We start from the raw sequence: 17,273 nt of genomic DNA, 5'->3' as shown, positions 1-17,273 counted from the left end.
CCCCCCGCACATTCGTCCAATGGTATTTCCGCCGCCACGGCTAATTCCTAACCCTTTCTTCCACCTTTTTCCTAATATCGGAACGGCATAAGGTTTTGAAAACCGCCTCGAGGCTTTTGTCAAGGGCATGCATTGTATGCTCCCTGTATTCTCTAGATAAAACTAGAGCACGTGGGAGACATAGCCGATCGGCATAAATTTTACTAATGTAAAAATAATAAATTCCTCTTTTATCTAGGATTTGATTCAATTTTAGGCCATAAGATTTGAAACACAATGTTTATAGGAATTTAGGTTATTGGGTTTTGAAATAAAAATTAAGAGTCATAGATTTTAAAATATGTACATTTCAAATACGCGTAATCTTTGAAATTGTTATAGTACTGAGTTAAGCGGTAGGTATGGAATGTTAGTAAAACAATAAAAACATTGTTTTTAAGGTAGTTTTAAATATATATGTATGCACACACATTAAGGATGGTGTAAAATCTTAATTATAATTAAAATACATTATTCGTCGTCCTCCATCCAGTCCCGACATGGGCATATACTTTTTATCACTCTTTTATATTGCTGGCATTCGCGCAGAGGTTACGTGCGTCTAATAAGTGCAGAGATTTGGTGGTGGTTGGCATTTTCAGACTTCTTTTCCTCTTTACCAGGGCGATTCTCTGGTGAAACGCAGTAGTGGTTTAGATTCCCGCAATCAGGAGACTCCTTAAACTCGCTCTCACAGAAGGGGCACAGGTCCAATTCCCTCATTGCTTTCTTCAGTCCATCTTCTGTAGAAAGAGAGTGAAAGATCTCGTATATAAAATACCCGGACAACAAAATATAATATAAACACACTTGCCGTGAACTTTTATGGGCAAACTAGTCGAATGCCATCATTTATTCCGCCGCCTTGGTGTACCCCAATGTTTCTTTGCATTATTTGAAACCACGCAAATAGGGCAATGCGTTGAAGGTCTGGTTGCAGAGCAAATCACTGTGCCAGATACGAAGTTCTCTTCGAAAGTTCCTCTTGTACAACTTGTACTTCCTGACCAGAATGAATGAATGAATTACTCTATGCGATCCTATGTAGATCAGGGACTCATAAATACATTTGTTAATATTAATAACTATTTGCATAATAAAACCAGAAAGAAACAAAAGGATTTTATTAAGTAATTACTAAGTTAAGGTAAACCTAACAACTCGCAAGAATATCTTTACGCTTACCTATAACCATTCAAAATCTATTGGGTTACCTGGCTCTTCGCCTCGTTGCAAAGCTGGAATTCCCTCGTTGGCGAGAAGGTGTAATCACAAGATTACGAAATTAAAATCAAACATATTTATTCGAAGTTGGTCTGGTTAGAAAAATATATCTCCATTTAATTTAAAAAAACTGGTTCCGAGTCCGGTCCTCCGTTAACTGCCATGATTCCCGGGTTCCATTTGAATATAACCCCTCGGTCCTCTGGAGACAAGACTCGCTCCCAGATCACGTGCGGACGACGTGTTCATGGCTCTTCTTCCGGGTGTTGCAGTGCCGTCTTGCGGTGATCCCCTGTAACGGGTTCCCCGTTATATCCTCCCCTCGGTCACGAGTATCCCGGGGTCTTGGCTGGGACGGTATTCATAGATGAACCATAGTGGTTTCTGGACATCCGGAATCTATAAGAATATAAAAGTCCAATACCCAGGAACCCAAGACAAAGACACTAAGGGCCAATGAAAATAATGAAAAAGGACCCGGAAACTTACGCAGATGGCTGTCATTCTCAAAAATGGATTTAATAACAACAAGGGTGATGGTAAAAATCCAAATCGAAAGTAAGCATCTCCGGAGTGTCAATAAATCGAGTCAAAAAGTTAAACAATACATATAAGTGAACAACAGTACTCTACGTTGTTTAAATGGACAACCTGGAAACTGTATGTAGTATTCTGTTTTTTCTTTAAATCTATTCACATGAGAAAAAAAACTTTCTGACTTGCAAGAGGGTGAAATATAATAGTATATATTATAAAGACAAGGATTGCTTTTGGAACCGTAATTTGGCCTCACGTTAGGCACTTTGTTCGTTGCCCGTGGGAAAAATGTGAAAGGAGCGTTCGACTTTCATATCAAAATTGGTTTGAATTATGGGAAAAAATTTAATTAAATCCCCCCATAATGTCATAAATTGACCCAAACCAATTATATGTAAATTTAAACAAGAGTATTTACAACTTATTCAAAACAAATGTATTTATTGATTCAAAACAAGAGTATCTAACTTTTTTTAAATATCTTAACTTTTTTTAAAAATATCTAACTTTTTTTAAAAATATCTAACTTTTTCAGAATATCAAACTTTTTCAGAATATCAAACTTTATCAAAATATCAAACATTTTCAAAATATGAAACATTTTTTAAGAAACATTTTTTCTAAATATGACGCACTTTTTAAATTTCCTTTCTTATTAAATGTAACCTTGTTTTTAAATATGAAACTTTTTTTTAAATATGAAAAGAGTTCTTAAATTTCACTTTTACTCATAACGAAATGCAAAAAGTCCAAAAAATAGTGTTTAGAGACCTCTTTCACATCATTACCGTAATTAATACGTAATACTTGGCTTTAAATATTGCCCTTCATTTCCTCATTCTCATTGAGATGTTTGAAAAAGTTTGATAAATCACTTTCAATATTATAAAAAATCTGCGAGCCCTCGCTCTCGGATTTAGAAATAAAAACACCAGAATTGATAAATACGTTTTTGGGATCGAGTTTTCGATCTACGTTGTATGTCATATCCTGTAGGTTTTTACTTAAGTTTGATTGGGAATCGCACAAGCTTTCGATCGCTTCATCAACAATTTTAACCAATCCCGAGATTGTTAATTCGTAATTAACTTCGTCCACGACAATTTCAACTTGAAGCTTTTCTTTCAAAAGGTTAAATTTTTATTTATTGATTCAAAAGAGTATGTCATATTTATTAATTAAAAAAAATCAGAAAGATAAATATTGCCAAGTATAAAAATAGACTTATGTAATATGGTGTAATTTCATTGGGAGAATGATGGGAGCTATTGCTTCCGCGTCAACCCTGGAGGTGCAATAGAATCCAATATTTCCGTCAGAACAGGATATTTAAATCACCTGCCCAGAGTGATATATTCGATGTATGACGCGTTTTTTAATAGAGATATCGCCAGTAGCCCTAATTCTCTGTCTGTGAGTTATCCTCTTTTGACGATAACTCCTTCGTACACTTCCAAATGTTGGCATTTACTACTTAGAAAATAGTTCAAGGCTTGGTAACCGTGGTCGATTCCCAAGTTGTATTCTGATGCTTATTGCAATTTTTGTTGCAATTCCGTCAAAGCCAGGACCCCTGGGTCTGGCAAAATATACTTCTCCATATCACCTAAGACACAACCTAAAAAAGCAAAGAGAAGCATTGTAACTTTACCGAGGATGTTTTTTTGTAATAAATAAAGTGCAATTACCTTTACCAAAAATTGTTTATTCATTATCATACAAATTTTATCCATATTTTTCAATTAGCCCTCCCCATGCTAATGGTGTGGGGTATTTATCATATTTTTTTAAGGCACTACAAGACCTAAACCATATTTTTTATTCTTTCGGTGAAGATAGTGTTCTGTAAAATTTCGGCGTTTGTTGTTATTATTAAAGGGTTGTGTTCCGCATTTCTATATTTCACTATCTCCACCTGTTATTTTTTTTAAGTTTCCTCAAATGCGGGTTCAAAATTGGGTTCGTTCCATATAAGAACCCTTTTATCAACACACAAATTAAAAGGAAAACTAATGAAACGTGAAGGGCTATTCAACTGTCCGACTTTCATATAAAAGGCCGTTATGCAGTCCATCAAATAAGACTTACGGCTTTCGCGGGGTCCTATCATCATTATGGCATTTTGTTTTGTTGTCCTTTTATCGAGAACGTCCAACAGATTTTGTAGAAAGTTTTTAATTAATGTATAAGAATTAAATTGATATAATAATAATTCATCTAATATTTCTATGGAAATTTCTATTGAATGAATGAATGGTTTTTTGACCTTTTGAAAGCAATCCCTTTTAAATCAGGGAGGAACACTCTTGGTGTTCACAGGCCCGGAATAATAATATACAAAATACGATATACAATAAAATACAATACAATACAATACAATACAATACAATACAAAAATCACTATACTATTTACAGTTAAACAATTGACTATGTACATCTACGAATTGCACGATAGGCTAAGGTTGGCATTGATGGCGCAAATTGGCCCATTTCCAATTCTACGTTTAGCCCCTCGCCAAGCGCCAGGGTATCCTCGATCGCGGGCAACCCAAAGGTCCTAAACGGCACCCTTGCCAACTCCAGGGCTGGACATTCCAAAATAACATGCGCTATGTCCTCTTTTACCGCGCCACAGAGAGGGCAACTAGTTACCCCGTTACCAAAAATGTGCGACAAGCGTTCGCTTGTTGGCAAGGCCGCCGTCCTAGCTAGGAAGAAATATCCACTCGCGAGGGAATTGTCGTAGAACGACTCTAGACCCGGGTTTTCCTTCAAGGCGTAAAGGGTCAAGCTTGGATAGCGAGCTAGCTCCAACCGCCATCGTGCCTGGGAAGTAGCTAATACCGCTCTCTCTATATCCAGATACTAGTGGATAGTATCTTTTGTTTTCACTGCTTGACAAATCGAACATTGCTCTATGTTCTTTATGAAAAGAAATGAAATCATAAGTGGTCATCGCTCGAAATTTATATAGAAGAGTAGTGATTACTATATTTAATTTCGGGTCACCGGGAAGAATATGCCAAGATTCGGACTCTTGATAACTAATAGTCTTTCAAGCGTCTATCAAAGGGCAACAACCGAACTCGAGGATTTTTTTGCTGTAAGCCGCGGAGTAATGCCTCTTTTTTCTTCGGATCTTTTAGTAGCTGGTCCTGTTTCTTGTTCATCATCCGTTTGACTATCTTGAACTCCTCGTCGTTTTCGTCCACTTGCATTTTCATTTCCCTCTTGTCCACTTCCAACCATCTGTCCGCTCCTAATTCTCGGAGCCCGCTTGTAGAGAGTAGACGTATTTGTAAGGTGAATGTTTTGCAAAAAGGAGACTTTCCCGTGGAGGCTGTAAAAAGGCGCTTTCCATTAATAGATTCTAAATGAAATAACGTCTAAGATTTACGTCTGCGAAATAAGCCAGCAACCAGTAGAGGTAAACCTCTGAGCACCGCTCGGATGCCCGGATAGTAGCGCAGCCGCGCTTTCTTGGCTTGATCTTATGTCCGAATGACTGGACGACTGCTGTGCAGGAACATCGCAGAATGATTGGTGGAAATTGCAGTCGTAGACAAAGTGGACATGCCCTCTGACGCTAGGTCCTCGTCCATGGGTTTCAGGGTGGAAGTTAAGGATGATAATCCCGTTGTCGTTCCGTCTTTCAGCAAGCCGTTTAGCCATTTCGTTAGCCACTCCACGGTTGACTTTGGGAATGATGTCGTGTAACAGGACGCGCTTGAATGTAGTTGATGAAATTTTTCAAGCCTATCCTCCGTAACCAGTTGGCCAGGATGAGACCCATTCGTGGCACATATTTCTTTGATTACCAGACGTGTCCACATAGTCATAGTGGCAGTATGATCGTCACCACTCGCATGCATGGAGGACATGGATGTGTCTCCCATGGAAGCTGATGACGATGAACCCATCTGGGCTGTCGCTGCGGTTTCCGATTCGTCTATCAATGCAATTAGCCAGTATTTGAAGGCCGGAGTCATCTCCTGTGGAATAAACGTCGTGTACAATTCGTGATCCTCTTGGTGGGTGTTTAGCAAGTATCCAGCCATCCAGTCAATGGCCTCGCTCGAAATAGGCTTGGAGTTCTCTGCCTGTTCTTTTGAGTTCTACTTGTAATATAGTGTCAAGCTCTCTATGCATGATTTGATGAAGGTAATGGACGTTCTCATTAGAGCGTTTGATCTGGTTGGTCTACGGGGGTCAACACGAATGTCCAAAGTTGCTTGTATCTTCCAGAATGCTTGACCCTCGGCAAATGTAGCGGCCGCATTATAAATCAAATTATTTTGTATGGGCATCATACCGATATATGTACTCTTTTCAATATCATCTTCATATTCTAAGGTACTATACTGTTTATATACGCTACTCGTGACATCCTTCATAGCGCGTGCGTGATGGACATTATTATCATTTTTTGTGTCCTTGTACAATCTAGCTACCTCAACATAATTACTTTTTTTACCGGCCAACCCATATGCCATTGCATCAGAACTAAAGATACTACTCATATTCTGGGGTGTTTTTAATAATCCATTTCTAAACTTGTAATTATAATCAATCAGTAATTTATCTTTAGCTTCTGTAATAGGGAACGTTTCTGCATATTGTCTAATGTTAGGGTAATTGTCTCCCGAACATCCATACACAAATAATTGGGCATGGCCCTAATAGCACCTTGAGAAGTTCCAATAGAATTAACAGTTCCGTGAAATCTAGTGGCCATTGCCGTATTAGTTTCCGGTTGGTTAACCTCGGTTGGTATCATATCCTTTAAGACTACTTGATGGTGGCATGTGTTAAAGTACTGTTCTGGGGCGTGAAGACTAGCTCCATACGCAACTATTTGGGAATTGGCTGTAGAGGAGGATGTAACCCCAGTGGCAAAAGTGGTTCTAAATTCTTGTCCTATTACTTTTACATTACAACTAGTAGCATAACAATACACTGGTAACTCATCGTATTCGTTTTCATTCATATACGTGGGTAGAATTCCACAAGGTATTTCGCGATTAATTTGACAAAGACCCTTTATACCCTCCTAATAACAAACTCGAAATGTTTCTCTTCTTTACAATTTGAAACTGAAAATATAAAAAGGATCTTGTCGAGAACAGAATAAGTAAATTTCATATGATTGGAAAGGTCATAGTAAACCGAGGAATGGTGTTGAAGCATAAAAATCAACGCTTAGGGGCGGGACCGTTATAAGAGTCTTCTTCGATCTCGGCAAGAGGGAATGCCAACGGAACCCACGTTCGCTCCCCCCGGTAGACTAGCCGACTTCCACTGCCTCTTGCAGTGTTTCTTGGTTTTACGGAAATACACTCTGATGGCGGCCAGGCTCCATGTGCTGTTTGCTTTTCCTATGGCATTACATACTCTTCTTGGTTTTAATGACACAACCCAAACGTCATCGACAAAAAATACTTATGCTCTGAGTCTGATGCCAAATCCGTTTGAATTGAGTGACTATGTTCTCACCTTCACTATTCTGTTCCTTGTTTTGCCGTTTTTATCGTTATGAAAAAATCATAGTATTGACTTTTATTACCCAATTGTTAAATTTAATACACTCATACTTGCGATTCATTAATGGCTCCTCCCTGTTATAAAAGGGTTCTCTGTAAAGACACCGAATAAACCATTCATTCAATCAATAGACTAAAGCAAAATCTAATTCATTATTAACATTCATTCAATAGACTATAGCAAAATCTAATGCATTATTAATATACAATAATAAGCTAAAAACTTAAAAGGTTTCGGTAAAATTGTGAATAAAAAAACTTTTTTATTCTGTTTTGTGAGAAATAATAATTCACAAAATTTCCTTCATTCCTTCCAACTACAAATTTCAGCCCCCACTTCAAAAATAATTCTAATCTAAAATTTTCCATCGAAAACAACTTTATCAGCCCCCACTTCAAAAGTAATTCTAATCTAAAATTTTCCATCGAAAACAACTTTATCAGCTCTTGAGTTAAAATAAATATTTATGAAGACAATCTGGTGCAAATAGCAGAGGTCGACTCTAAAGAAATAATAATTTTGATTTCCCTTGAAAACAACTTTGAGCCTAAATAAAAAATAATTCACACCTATAACTATCAAAGTTTTGAATTATTTATTTGTTTAATTGTTGTAAGGAGGCTATCTCCCTGGTGCCGTTTTTGGTAGAGATATTACGTAATAAAATTATACTTGTATTACAACAAAAAAAACCAGTTTATTGACGTCAGATGTTGAACATTGTAGTTAAAGTTTATTTAACTATAAAATTCTATTTATCGTAAATGAACGTTTATTTCATAAAAGTAAATTTAAATTTCGCCTTTTTATTTAAACTTTCCGATTTCGAAGGATTGCCTGGACTTTTAGCGAATTCCACTTACTGCTCTCGGAGCGCTCCCATGGAGCAATAAATATAGGAGACCCTGATTTAGCAAAAACAGTCTTTAACGAAGCCGAGAACTACTTCTCCCATTTATATGGCTCCATGGGAGCGCTCCGCGAGCAGTAAGTGGAATTCGACATTTATTTAGACATACTTTTAATTGGGTCGTTTGACACTAGAGATTTTGAACCTATAATAGATATGAAACTGTTTTTTAGTCAAATAGTTTGAATAAATATTCATCGAGACAATATGGTGAAAACAAACGCGGCCATAGTTCTCATTTAATCATTTTATTTTTATCATAATCTTCCTATGTTTGGATAGGCAAGAAAACATTTGAAAAAACATAAAACTTTTTGTGTACTTCCCAGACTGATAAGGAGAGAGATAAGATTACTACTCACTTGATTGACGTCACACCCTCGTTGCTGACTCGATAAGACGACGCCATTTTCCCATTTTGGATAGAGACTCTGGAATGGGAACTTGGGAAGTTTGTTTTTCATGGGCTCTGAAACCTTAGAATTATAATTCATTGGATGGAACTTGGGAAGAAGTGCGGACCTCTCTGAGAGGCCTTAATGCGCTTTCCGAGTATAAATCTTAGTTATTTACCATAAATTTATGTAAAAAGCAGAAAGATCGGAACTATTTAAAATAAATCTGCATATTGGCCAAGGCTTAACAGGAGGCTTGAGCCATAATACTTCGTAAACCTTAGTAAATTTTGATGCCATGAAAAATGGGCGAGATAATATTATGGAAACTAAACGATTATCATAATTAGTCACAAATTAGGAAGGCCTTGGTGATGAAACATGCGACAGGAAAGAAAAGTTAATCGTAGAAATTCACTATTTGAAGTAAATGGCTAGTGAAATTTTTTTGTGTAGTAATTGAAGGAGGATGCAACATAGAAGTATTTTGAACAGTTCTGTTCATTAAATTAAGTGACGATGATCATAATTTTGAAGCTTTTACTAAGTGATTGAGAAGTATCGATCTCAATTAGCCTGGTGTTGTACTTGAACTCGATTGAGGCATACCCAGAATTTAAAGGCTATTGTGTTATTTGTTGAGCTTGAATTAAAACATATTGCCCTTGTATAGTCAATGCTATGTAGAACCATAGATATATAGCACATAATTCTGCTTCAATTTAGAATTTTTCCAGACCAGTACTTGATTTTTTGGGTCTAAAGCTCGATGTAGTACAAAGATAGAACTTTTACTATTTCTAGTTACTTTGTGGCATACAAGTGGGCAGAATATGAATATATAATTGGAAGGTAATAGCAAATATATTATTATAAGGATAGCTTGGGGAAACTGAACAATTAAAGAGAAGGTAGATGAATACATTCAGTTCCCTCTTATGTTTAATATAACAAGAAATATATCAAATATCCACAAAAAGTGAAATAGAAAACGTTTACCCAATGCCAATGAACACTGCAAAAGAGTGTTTTATTATCGTAAATAGTTACATTTGTCGAACTTTTTAAGGTTTTCAATATTCAAGTAATGCGCCAAGTAAATTGATGAAAGAGTAGAACTAGTGTAGCGAGAGGGAGATCTTTATCTTATATTTGAAAACTTGTAAAGAACGTATCCCTCCACGTTACAAAGCAAATCCTAAACGTTTACGTAAGCGTTACCGCTCAATCTGCCCTGAATATGGTGGAGGATTTCGTCTTGATTGTTGCCAAAGAAACACCACGTGTTGACGCTGAAGCGGCCACTCGTCCGAAACTCTTCGACGTTCCGTATTTGCAGTCCTTGGGAGTGCCACTGTAACGCTATTTTCTACTTCCAGTAGTCTAGCAACACATAGCGTTGACGTTCCTCAAATAGGATATTCAAGACATTTGGTCTCATTGTATCATTGAACGTGTCAGTTTCTATGATGCAATTTAAGGGGCCAATTTCGTTAATTGTAGCGAGTTTCCTTTTCCTGTTTGTTCTTAACCGCCACGACGCCTAACCGGGTGCCGAATATTTACAAGTTATGTTACAGATATGTAAAAGTCGCGCACCTCGCGTATGCCATCGGGGCTATAGCGTCTTTTGCCGGAACGTCGTTCTCAGGAACTCTTTTTATATTTTTGGTTCCGTCTCGATGTTCCCATTTCAAGGTCCGGATATCATATCATCATGTCATCTCCTTCCTCTCTCCTATGGAGTCCGTCTTTTTATGTATTTCCGTTTTGGACCTGCACCTATGTCCACGAATTCGCGTCCCGGAAGCCCGCGAAACCGCTTCCCAATTAAACGGATGCGCGTGAAAGCTTTGCCAATCGGGCAAGGGTTAATGTCAGGTCACGTCACGCGTGGTGTACGTGGAATGCTCGCCATTGGTCAAAGATATTTCTGGGGAATGCTCGACCATGGATGTAACTTTGTCACGACCTCAAAAGTTCGAAAACCTCAGCACTGGTGGTCGGGGTCGTGATAACAATCTTAAAAGAAGGCTTTTGCTTTTTACAATGAAGGGAACATTCTGTCGACAACCAAAAATCTTTTTTGAATATTTGATCGCCGCTCCCCTTTGGCAAGAATTACACTTTGAAATAAATTTTAAAAAATTTAAATGTTCTCCGACTTGTTTCGGCGGAGCCATGATGCAAGCCTCGCGGCTTTTACCAGGGTGCAGTTGTTACTGTCCTTATGGAATGAAGAAGGATTCGAGGTTTCGCCCTCAAGAGTGGCTAGTCGTGGGTAACCGTAGTCCTCGGCGTTGGTAACTTCTGCTCCCAGAAACATGGACAGGATATCGGCCTTCTCCAATCCATTCGTGTTCGTCACGAGAGACGATGCTAGGAGCTTGATGTAGTCTGCAGCTCCTTTAAGAGCCACGTAGGGGTAATCTCCCTCCTCGAACGACAGATCACAAGTGTTCCGTGATAGCCACCTGTGCTGTCTTTTATCCTTGGTTTAGAGTTGCGAGAACTTGCACGGTGATTTAAAGATCCAGACCCCGTACGCTTCGGCCTCCCTCAAGTACATCCAGATCTTGATTATCCATCGTCCATCAAACCGTAAAAGATTCTCCTCTAAAACCGCTGTCACTTCGGAATGAATATTACTGCTTGTTAACCTATACCTGTTCTCTCGCGCACATAACATCTCCCAGAAGACTAGGACAACGGAAAGGAGCCTATTGAAGATCATATAATAGCCATTATCTGTTACTTGCGTTTGTTAGATACGACACAATCGAGTGTAAAAAGCATTTTTCATATAAAAGCGTGCTAACTGATTTGACGCGGACATTCAATCACGCATATATATCTGTCTAGTGCATTTCACCATGGCGTATAGCGATAGAGTGTATAAGAAATTCAATACCTTAATGTAATTGGCGGCCTCTTTAAGAGTCTCGTAAGGGTAGTCACTCTCCTCGAATGCTAGATCGGAAGTGTAACTCATTTTATAAATAATACTTTGAATTTAAATTATAAATATTCAAATTTAATACTTTTTCATTTATCTAAATATAAGCATATTTCAAATTTTAGGAGTTATTTATATTCAAATTTAATAGGAGTATTTTATATTCAAATTTAATACTATTTATCTAAATATATAGGGCATATTCCAAATTTTAGGAGTTATTTCAACTAAATATTCAAATTTAATACTTCTAAATATAACATAAATTCATACACATGAGGGATTTTCTTTCGCGTAGTCACTACCTATTTCACCCATATACCTAAAGGTAACATTTACCCTTTCTTTTAATGACGGGTTGACATCCTTGGGAACAGAATGTTCCCAATCTTTTTGACAATTCAGTCCCCTCATTAAAAGCAGGGAACCGTTTCTTAAAATAACCGAAATGGTTGCGCGGGATTCACCTTTCGGACGCATTTGAAATTTTCTTTCAGCGCCGAAAGATAGGGAGGCGATAGTTGAGTGCACCCCATATTCGTCGTCGGAATGCCACCCAACACTATCCCTCCCATCCCAATACAAATTTACCACCGCGGCATTAAATTTAACTCCGCACTGTTTCTCCACTTTTTTTAGTTTCGCAGGGTTTTAGGCCACTCGACTAAACTCTTATGGGATGTTCTCCCATAGGAGTAATTTAAAAATTTCCGGTTTTCGCATACGTAGAAAACTTTACGAGGAAGTCTCCGTCTAAGTAGGTAATGTAAGAACTACGTTTTGCCGGGTGGAATGTTTCGGGAAGATCCTTATTATTTGCTATGGCTAGTCTATGCGTAATCTTCTACCCCTCTCAAAAAAGAGATGCATATCAGGATCCTAGAGTAGTTCCAATTTCACTTGGGTCAAGCGAAGTGCACTTTGCCAAGCGAAACCGGGACCTGTATACGCGTGCGCGCAATCTAACTTGTAATATTCTAGACACATAGCCCTGAAAGTTTCAGAAACATCCGCTAGGAGCAAAACGTCGGTCTTAACGTATAAATCATGGTACTCACCGATGTTAGTGAGTTGGAATTTTTCCCAAACCTTCTGAGCTTGAGAATAATCTTCCTCACTAACCTCTTCGTCAGTTAAGGAATTGAGAATAATCTTCCTCACTAACCTCTTCGTCAGTTAAGGAATTGAGAATAATATTCCTCACTAACCTCTTCGTCAGTTAAGGAATTGAAGAAAGCATCCTTGGGTGGCAACACGGTCTCGTCGAATTTCATCTCGCAGTCGAAGTAGTCATAGGGGTAAACCTGTTTCCTCAGCAGATGCGGTACTTCGTCAGCGCTGAAGGCAGAGTTTAAACACTTGAACTTATCGGCTCCACCTCGAGCCAAATTCGATACGAGTGTCTCTAGCGATGCCGGCGTGAACCTAATTGAGTCTAAGAATCCTAAATTACCCATAGAAAAAGAAATATACATTTCGGAATTCGTGGGGATACACTTAATCTCGTGATCTTTGACCAATCCAATTTTGTCCATAATAAGATGGGCATTGTAACGAGATAAGTTATGCATGAAGACCGGAACGAAATTCTGGGTCCTCAGTTTCAGGTTGCACGAAAAATGAGCAGCTCCCCTGTAGTGTGGTCGTGGTCACGAACTTTACAGTCATTTACAGTGAAAGGCTTGTTACATAAGTAACATCATTGAGCCGAGGCAAATTGCGCCTTTTCTAAGTGTGATAGATTCATGGGGCGTTATCTTTAATCTTACGCTGAATAATTGCGTCTTCACGCAAAAGGTTTTCTAAAAACTTTTCCGTGGCATCTATCCCTCGATAAGTAACTGGTTTAAAGACTGTACCGTCGTGACTAACCTCAGGTATTGACTCTAATTTTGATATTTCTGAAATAATTTGTTGTATATATATATAGATCGTTTTTCACTAACCTTCGTGACATAGGAGCCACTACATAAATGTTTGCACTACAAGTATAGTGTTTTACACAAATGGTGAAAGTTCTTTTATATGGATATTTACCTGTACAGATCGTACCCTGCAGACTTATTCGATCCCCTAGTTGGTGAAAACGCGTTGGACGAGAGCTTGACGTATTTCAATGTAAATTCTAGGTTTTCCATATTGATTTTCACTATTAGTACCGAAGTTCATATATTTTGAACGCGCTTGAGTTTTATTTAAGTGAAACAAGTAATGAAACTATTTAAAATTCAAATAATATTCTTCATTTATACTAAATAAAAAACCATATATATATATTTATCTACGAGTGTGATTAGTTGAGTGACATTCACGTCATCTAAAATAAACCTCTTGTCGTCGCAAGGGTTAAGACATAGTTTATTCTGTCTCACCGTTGTTAAAACATGTTTGTTGCTCACGATTCGAGTCATTTCCGATACAGTCAACTCGTGATTAAACAAGCAGTCGCGGTACTGCTCGTGCCGAACCTTCTTCTTGACCACACGCTTGCATACACCTTTACAAGTCTTCTTTTCGCCCTTTTCAGATAATATACTGTACATTTTGGGTCTTAGACCACAAAACTGTTCGATCGCTGTGCCATCTAGCTCGTCTTTGAATTTTCCAAGTGTTTTCTTGTTCGCATCACTAAAAAGTGGGTGATCGCGAGGGTAACCAGAAAAGTCGTACAAGTCCGCTTGGGCGGCGAAATCGGCGTATAGGTCAGGTGTTTGGATGCAGTACGTGAGGCTGTCTGTAATTACAAGCTGGTTTAGTTTAAAATCGGGTAAACACCTTAAAAACCTCATACATATCTGTGAAAAGTAAATTCGCGCTCTCTCCATATCGTCTCTGGATTACATCGTAATGAAATTGGTACATAAGAAGTTTAGATAAGTCCAGAATAACGAACCCCGTGAAGATGGGGCTTCATCAACATTTTTAACCAATCCCGAGATTGTTAATTCGTAATTAACTTCGTCCACGACAATTTCAACTTGAAGCTTTTCTTTCAAAAGGCGTAAATTTTTCTCATACTTTCCACAGACAAAGTTAAATGATTTGTTCGCGAGACTGATTTTATTCATAATTTGTTCGCGTTCAATAGAGGGGATTAGTGCTCTAGACTTAAAGTTGTCTGGTAGTTTTACGCCATCGGCCACCTTTTTAAAAATATGAAGAAATTAGATTTGAAGACATGGAGATATGACTAAAGCTCTAATTGTTAATAATAATAATTAAAGCTTTTTCTTCGAAGGGATGTCCACACTAAGTCTAAGGCTTATTTACAGGTGGGTCACTTTAAAATGTATAGAGGGTTGGTGGCTAGCCCCTATGCCACAGCTAACCTTACGATAGTGTTGGTAATTAGTTATTGCTGTATGGTTATGAGTTTAAAATCCGTGACAGTTTCAGGGAGCAGTAGGCACGGAGTAATGTAGAAATGTTTAACTTGCATTAAATATTAATATGAGTACTTAAAATATATCATCGCATATATATCTGATTTTTTCGGCATTGTAGCTCTGTCAGACAAGTGCTCTAATTCCATCACTTGTCGTTCCACTATTGGGATGAAGATTTTAGCGACAGCAATGTCAGTCGTTTATTATCCATATTTTCGTCAATAACGTGACAACGTACATGAAGGAGGAATTTTATGAAACTTAATGTTGAAAAAGATAAAGTATTATGACCGCTTTACTTTAAAAAGCATTTGTTCAAAGTGACATTTTGATTTTCGAAACTTGATATTTTAGTTGGAATCTTAATTGGTCGACCATCTTTGTAATCAGCTCGGAGAACACGTACTTTCCGCTGGACATCAATACATCACGCTCTTGCGTTTTGACAAAATATGTATGAGCACATTTTTACGAATTTCCAAGAAATTTATCTTGGTTTGATAGTGGAAGATTGAAAATGCTGCTTTCGACAATATTTTCAGAATTCTTAAACTTTACAATTGGGACATTTGGTAACGTTTTGCGACTTTGACCAAAACTAATATTTCTTCCTTTTTTTGTATAACATATTGTATATCGATGTATTCAGTGCTCCAAAAGCCAAAATAGTTAATAAAGTTTTCCCTGTTCTGGTCGGAATTTAGTAGATGAATCGAGTGAGTGATATTCGTCGTCTAATTGTGAAGTGTCTGACATTTTAACGGGAAGGTTCGTTCATCAAACGTAATTATTGTCTAAGTCCAGATCAGCTTGAAGACATCGTATCGTAGGTGTCGATAAGGGTATCACCAAGAACTTTATTTCCGGAAACTAATTCATGAATGTAAAATATATAAATAATATTATTAAAACAACGACTTTATAATACATCACGCTCTTGCGTTTTTACAAAATTTGCATGAGCACTGTTTTACGAATTTCCAAGAAATTTATCTCGGTTTGATAGTGGAAGATTGAAAATGCTGCTTTCAGAATTCTTGAACTTTACAATTGGGACATTTGGTAACGTTTTGCGACTTTGACCAAAACTAATGTATCCTCCAATTCTCTATTGGCTTTTGTATATCGATATATTCAGTGTTCCAAAAGCCAAAATAGTTAATAAAAAACTTTTCCGCGTTCTGGTCGGAATTTAGAAGATGAATCCAGTGAATGATTTTCACTGTCTAATTGTGTCCGACATTTTAACGGGAAGGTTCCTCAAACGTAATTATTGTCTAAGGGAGATAGCAAATCCAGATGAAGACATCGTATCGTAGGTGTCGATAAGTGTATCACCGAGTACTTTATTTCCATGAATGTAAAATATATAAATAATATTATTAAAACAACGACCTAACAATACCATCTTTACTATAAATTTGAAAATGATCAGTTATTAATTCGTATTATCTGTATTAAAATCGTTTATACAAACATCTAACTAGCACGTAGAACATATAGCAAATTTTAGCGTAATATTCGTTAATTAAATGATTTTGTTCTTTTTTAAATGAATGGCGACATACGAGTGGACATTGTTCGAACGTTAACCAATGGAATTCATCTAATGCTATTTGTTTTTGTAATTTATATTATACCCGCTCGTAACACAATTATATTTTCTACATTGAATAATATAGTTCTGGTCGGAACGTCATCTGATGAAGTGCGCGTCATTTTTTATCGGGCAAGTTCCTCAAACATAATTGTCTTTTCGAAAGCAACGATGGTTTTATGAAAACTTCGGAATATTGAATTATGATCTGTTTCTCTTCGTTCTTAAAAGTCACTATTTCTCGATCAGCTGTCGAACCTATTTTGATAGGCTCTTCCGACATTTATATTGTAGCACCCTATCTCCCTATTTAGAATTGATACTCATACGCGCTGTTGTATTGAACGCATATCCTATCCTCCTTAAGAATTAGAAATGGTTTTCGAGGTTTCTTTGACTTTACATATCTTCTAATATTAAGGTAAAGGTTACCGCTTAACGAAGATATTTTGACACCTAACAGACTATCTCGAGCGAATTCCACTAGTGATAAGTTGGGGTCGAACGGCTATTAAATAAAAAATGATTAAAATGCAACTTTTCTACTTTCGACTAAACATTTTATTGAAATATTACCTATTAAATTAATACAAATTTATTGAGAAGATCGTTTGAGAGCAAGTTGATACCGATAGTGACGCTTTGGGTTGAAATGAGCCCGATTGAAAAATATAAAAGAAAACTTTTT

General features: G+C 37.3%; 2 protein-coding genes across 5 annotated transcripts; both read right to left on the bottom strand.

The window, feature by feature from the left end:
• Positions 1-2,533: 2,533 nt before the first annotated feature.
• On the bottom strand, positions 2,534-5,476 carry LOC149708886 (uncharacterized). 4 transcript variants are annotated; one of them, XM_089864361.1, is made up of 6 exons: positions 5,198-5,476; positions 4,790-5,140; positions 3,889-4,722; positions 3,716-3,809; positions 3,489-3,643; positions 2,534-3,418 (listed from the first exon to the last, which is right to left on the bottom strand). In XM_089864361.1, exons 1-2 carry the CDS (start codon positions 5,470-5,472, stop codon positions 4,867-4,869), a joined length of 549 nt encoding a protein of 182 aa, XP_089720487.1. In that variant the 5' UTR covers positions 5,473-5,476; the 3' UTR covers positions 2,534-3,418; positions 3,489-3,643; positions 3,716-3,809; positions 3,889-4,722; positions 4,790-4,866. The 4 variants fall into 4 exon arrangements, with proteins under 4 accessions (XP_089720487.1, XP_089720486.1, XP_089720485.1 ...); XM_089864360.1 differs by having other exon boundaries at positions 3,716-4,722; XM_089864359.1 differs by having other exon boundaries at positions 3,489-3,809.
• A 7,005-nt stretch (positions 5,477-12,481) lies between these two features.
• Positions 12,482-13,173, bottom strand: LOC149708885 (uncharacterized). Its single transcript, XM_089864357.1, has 2 exons — positions 12,811-13,173; positions 12,482-12,724 (listed from the first exon to the last, which is right to left on the bottom strand). Exons 1-2 carry the CDS (start codon positions 13,171-13,173, stop codon positions 12,482-12,484), a joined length of 606 nt encoding a protein of 201 aa, XP_089720483.1.
• Between the last annotated feature and the right edge of the window lie 4,100 nt (positions 13,174-17,273).

Source organism: Phalangium opilio, unplaced genomic scaffold, assembly GCF_054372755.1.
Source record: "Phalangium opilio isolate 3A_F unplaced genomic scaffold, DU_Popi_V2 ptg000013l_1, whole genome shotgun sequence".
NCBI lineage: Eukaryota > Metazoa > Arthropoda > Arachnida > Opiliones > Phalangiidae > Phalangium > Phalangium opilio.
Note: the sequence above shows the minus strand (reverse complement) of the source record. Positions and strands in the feature narration are given on the sequence as shown.

Coding starts and splice junctions, on each gene's coding strand:
- LOC149708886 (XM_089864358.1), bottom strand. CDS start 5,472: ATGGCTAAACGGCTTGCTGAAAGACGGAACGACAACGGGATTATCATC. Junction 5,141..5,197: donor TGCTGGCTTATTTCGCAGAC/GTAAATCTTAGA, acceptor GCCTTTTTACAG/CCTCCACGGGAAAGTCTCCT.
- LOC149708885 (XM_089864357.1), bottom strand. CDS start 13,173: ATGCATAACTTATCTCGTTACAATGCCCATCTTATTATGGACAAAATT. Junction 12,725..12,810: donor ATTCCTTAACTGACGAAGAG/GTTAGTGAGGAA, acceptor ACTGACGAAGAG/GTTAGTGAGGAAGATTATTC.